This window comes from Pyrus communis, chromosome 1 (assembly GCF_041283825.1).
Source record: "Pyrus communis isolate YQ-2024b chromosome 1, ASM4128382v1, whole genome shotgun sequence".
In the NCBI taxonomy this organism is placed as follows: Eukaryota; Viridiplantae; Streptophyta; class Magnoliopsida; order Rosales; family Rosaceae; genus Pyrus; species Pyrus communis.
In genome coordinates this window covers 13,087,711-13,091,886 of record NC_142565.1, presented here as the reverse complement: position 1 = coordinate 13,091,886, position 4,176 = coordinate 13,087,711, and the positions used below count along the sequence as shown (strand labels likewise).

At 34.9% G+C, this 4,176-nt stretch overlaps 1 protein-coding gene across 1 annotated transcript; it reads left to right on the top strand.

The window, feature by feature from the left end:
- The first annotated feature begins 704 nt into the window (after window positions 1-704).
- LOC137721555 (transcription factor bHLH18) lies at window positions 705-3,188 on the top strand. Its single transcript, XM_068460652.2, has 5 exons — window positions 705-770; window positions 955-1,029; window positions 1,177-1,785; window positions 2,016-2,393; window positions 2,621-3,188. Exons 2-5 carry the CDS (start codon window positions 994-996, stop codon window positions 2,693-2,695), a joined length of 1,098 nt encoding a protein of 365 aa, XP_068316753.1. The 5' UTR covers window positions 705-770; window positions 955-993; the 3' UTR covers window positions 2,696-3,188.
- The last annotated feature ends 988 nt before the right edge of the window (window positions 3,189-4,176 follow it).

The following is a 4,176-nucleotide window of genomic DNA, read 5'->3' as shown; positions in this document are numbered from 1 at the left end:
AAATGGTCCAAGTTCTAATTACTAAGAAAAAGGAATAAGCCTATATAAAGGCTAGTGAAAAAATACTGTTGACCAATGTGGAACAAGAGGGTCTCAAACTCCAATATTTATTTGCAACAATTGATTGATTATACGACTTTAATTTATTTATTTTTTTGAAGTGATGATCTTTATAGAGTGATTTATAATAAAAAAAAGTTCTTACTATCAACATGAAATTTTGTAATGTATACGAAAATTTTTAAATAAGAGTTACTCATCCTTAAGCAGCCGAACATTGTTCAAAATAAATGAAGCAATTCTCCAATGAAAAATTGATAAAAGCACAAAAGATATCAGATCACTGTTTAGGTACCTAGTTGGCAGGGTATTTACAAAATTAAAATAATGAATAAATCTAATATTTTGGCACATAGTTGGCATCATCAGACTTGAGAAAGACAATAATAGTGTTTTGTTTTATAATTTCTGTAGATGCGGTATCTCTTATTACCGGTCAAGTTGAAGCTGCCAATTTATTTATTTATATGCACAATGATTTAACCATACGTCAACGACTATGTAGTATGAAAGAAGGTAGCCAGCCTTTTTTCTCACATTTTATTAGTAGTAATAATAATACTAAGTACCATTATAATGATATATAATAATATAAATAAATGACTAAGACGATAACTACAAAATTTTCACACGAGGGTATAGGAGGAGGACAACTAGTATAAAAGTGCAGTAGCAATATCACTTTCTACAACTCAAGAAAAAGGAGAAGGGTAAGCTTCCATATTTCTCTCCCTGTGAAATTAATCAATAGGGTTTCTTTAATTAAGTTCCATTCCTCAAGTTTCATGGTTAACATTCGGCTGCAACTTCTTGTTTCATGTTTTTTAACATAAATTGTAAACTGATGATACCTGACGGTGATTCTCTTGCTCTCCGGGATCTTCTTGTCACTAGATTTGATTAAACAGGGGGAAGTAGCTGAGCTGCATTAATATGGACGTATCATCAGCCAAATGGTTTTCTGAATTGGTAATTTTCTGACTTATAAGTTCTGAGAATACATATGGTGTAATAACAAAATACAGTTTAATTATTAGCAATCAAATATTGTAGCTTTTGTTATCTGCGAAGTATTTATATAAATTTATTGTAATATGTTTTTGTTCCAATTTGCAGGGAATGGACTACAGTTTCATTCCTCAATGCCACTTGAACAGTCTAGATGAAGGGTTTAATGCACATGATATTGGCACTGCCCTTGGGGAGAATTTCAAACAATCTTTCTCTTCTGAGAGCTATTCCTCTTACTCAAATTTGACAACCAAAAACGCCACAACCACGACGACCATTGCATCAAGTGGTGGTTCATCCATTAATGAGACTTCTCATGGCACCAGCTTTGAGAGGCCAGCCAAACTGCTCAAGACTAGCAGCTGGAACTCTAGCATCACAGAAAATGTTTCACCAAAGCCTTGCTCTTCCTCCTCCCAGATTCTTTCTTTTGAGAACTTGAACTCGCCACTGCCTTCCAAGCCTCAAAATTTTTGTAATAAATTTAAGCCTGCGTTGAAGCCAAAGGATGAGGCACCTTCCCAAATTAATTTGCAGTTTTCACATGCTCAAGACGATGAAGCAAAAGGCCGTAGCCAGGGCACTAAGAGGCCTTGCCCAACAAGTAGAACACCTTCACATGCTCAAGACCACATAATGGCTGAAAGAAAGCGGAGAGAAAAGCTCAGCCAGCGGTTCATAGCTCTTTCTGCGATCGTTCCTGGCCTAAAGAAGGTACCGTATTTTTCTTGACAAAGATGATCAAAACCCCAATTCTTATACAAATTAGTACATGGTTTATTTAACACTTTGACGACAAAGCATATATATATATATATATATGTCTGGTAAACATTAGCCATTAGCCCATTATCTTATAATGTCAACGAATCATAGAATGGACTCTAAGTATATAAATTAGGTATGTTTATTAACACTGTAATATTTCAATTTCTTGGCTATAGATGGACAAAGCTTCTGTTCTTGGAGATGCTATAAAGCATGTGAAGGAGCTTCAAGAAAGGGTGAAAGTGCTTGAGGAACGATCAAAGAAAAGAACTGTGGAATCCGTGGTATTTGTGAAAAAGTCTCAACTCTCCGCTGATGATGACACCTCTTCATGTGATGAAAACTTTGATGGTTGCGGCCCCGACGAAGCTGCACTCCCAGAAATTGAAGCAAGAGTTTCAGAAAAGGATGTATTGATTCGAATCCACTGCGAGAAACAAAAAGGAGTTGTGGTGAAAATACTAAGCGAAATTGAAAAGCTTCAATTATCTGTGGTTAATAGCAGCGTCTTGCCATTTGGGGCCTCCACACTAGACATAACCATTATGTCTCAGGTATAACTTGTCGGTTATAACATCATCGAGTTATTAATGTTCTTTTGCCAGACTTTTATGTTGCTAGATTGTAAATCTCAATGATTGGTTATGTTGATATTTTGTGCGACACATATTTACAGTAGCATCACAAACATATGTCAGAGTCTGGCAAGAGACGGTATCCAAACAAAATGCATATATCCTTTTTATAATTGATTAAATAAAAGTTTGCATTTCACCTGCAGATGGATGATGGATTCAATATGACAGTGAAGGATCTAGCAAGAAAGTTGCGAGTGGCTCTGTTGCCTTTCATGTGAGATGCCATATGGGGCAGATATTCTAAGGATTCTGTTTCTGCAACCTGCACATTATCCGAATTACCTAAAAGTTATCTTTTCCCAACCCTTTGCTACTAGCTAGCTACTTTTTTCCATTCCTGTGATGTGAGTCTCCCTTATTTTCTGACATCCCCCATTTGGGTCTTTATTTTGCCGTGAGGGTTCTTGCTATGTGTATTTTCTGGAGGGTTCTTTTTGTTCTTATTTTTGCGTGGTTGGCTGGTTGCTACCACGTTGAGTTTACCCACCTGCTGTGACAAATAAGGAACCCCATGGCCTGATTTTTAATATAGTTTTTTTAAGAGGTTAGAGTTTCATTTTTGAATGAAATATCTTTCTTCTATGTTTTTGGGCTTAGCAAAGGAAGCTCAAACTTGGTCTATTTTCTTTTATTGGGAGAAACAAACTTGGTCTATGTTTGAGGCTTGACTGTAATCAGTTACCCTGTTATGCACTATAACTACTTGTTTCATCTTCCTATCTTTTTACCACTATTTAGTTTATTTTACTCTTTTTATCTCTGAGATCTACTAATAAAATTTAATGTTATCTCATTAAATTATTAAATAGAGAAAGACTTGGCTCCTCAAGAATTTAGGAGGAATTCCTCCTTAAATTATCTCCAGGTCTATTCACAGTATTTCATGTTTATGATCGAAACCATTTATATTATAAATTACTATGTAAAGATCATCTCAACAAAAAAATCAATTAGAACTAAGATTGTTTAGTCCTCAAACTTTATAAAAACATATGGACAAATTCAATAAAGGCATTAGGAACCGTCTATCTATTTGCTACAATTGAGTGATTAAACAATCATAGTTTTAATTGTTTCTTTATAGAGACGATCTTTACCGACTGATTTATAAATGAATGGTTTCGATCATATTTACGAAGTTCTATGAATAGACCATGAAGTATTTTGATGACGAACTCCTCCTTAATTTAAGGAGTCAAGCTCTTCCATATTAAATATTAAATGGTGAAGCAATAAAGGTAAAATGTAAATAAACTTCAAATAGTTCACAATATATTTTTCAGAAATAAATGGAAATAAAAGCACATTCCTCTCTCCTATTAGAGGTGTAAACCATGTGGACTGAAGCAAAACCTACAAGTTAACTCATCATTTACAATTGAGACACAAATTTGGATCCACTGAGTTGACTATATATGAGCTCATCACTACTTGTTAATGTGGATGTAAATTTCCACTAAAGATAGATTGACAAAAATTACATCTAAGAAACAATATCGCTAGACTAATTGATGAACACCCGAGAAAAAAGAAAATGGTGCTCACCCAAGGGTCTCCAATGCATAAGTTAGAAAAAATTTAAAGAAACTGAACGTGAGAGAGTTCTGAGTGGTAAATGGCAATTACCAATCTCTTTGTTTGGTGGCTTTTTGTGGGAGAGACTCATCATAGGTAGCCGGCTAGCAGTGTTACAGGCCAT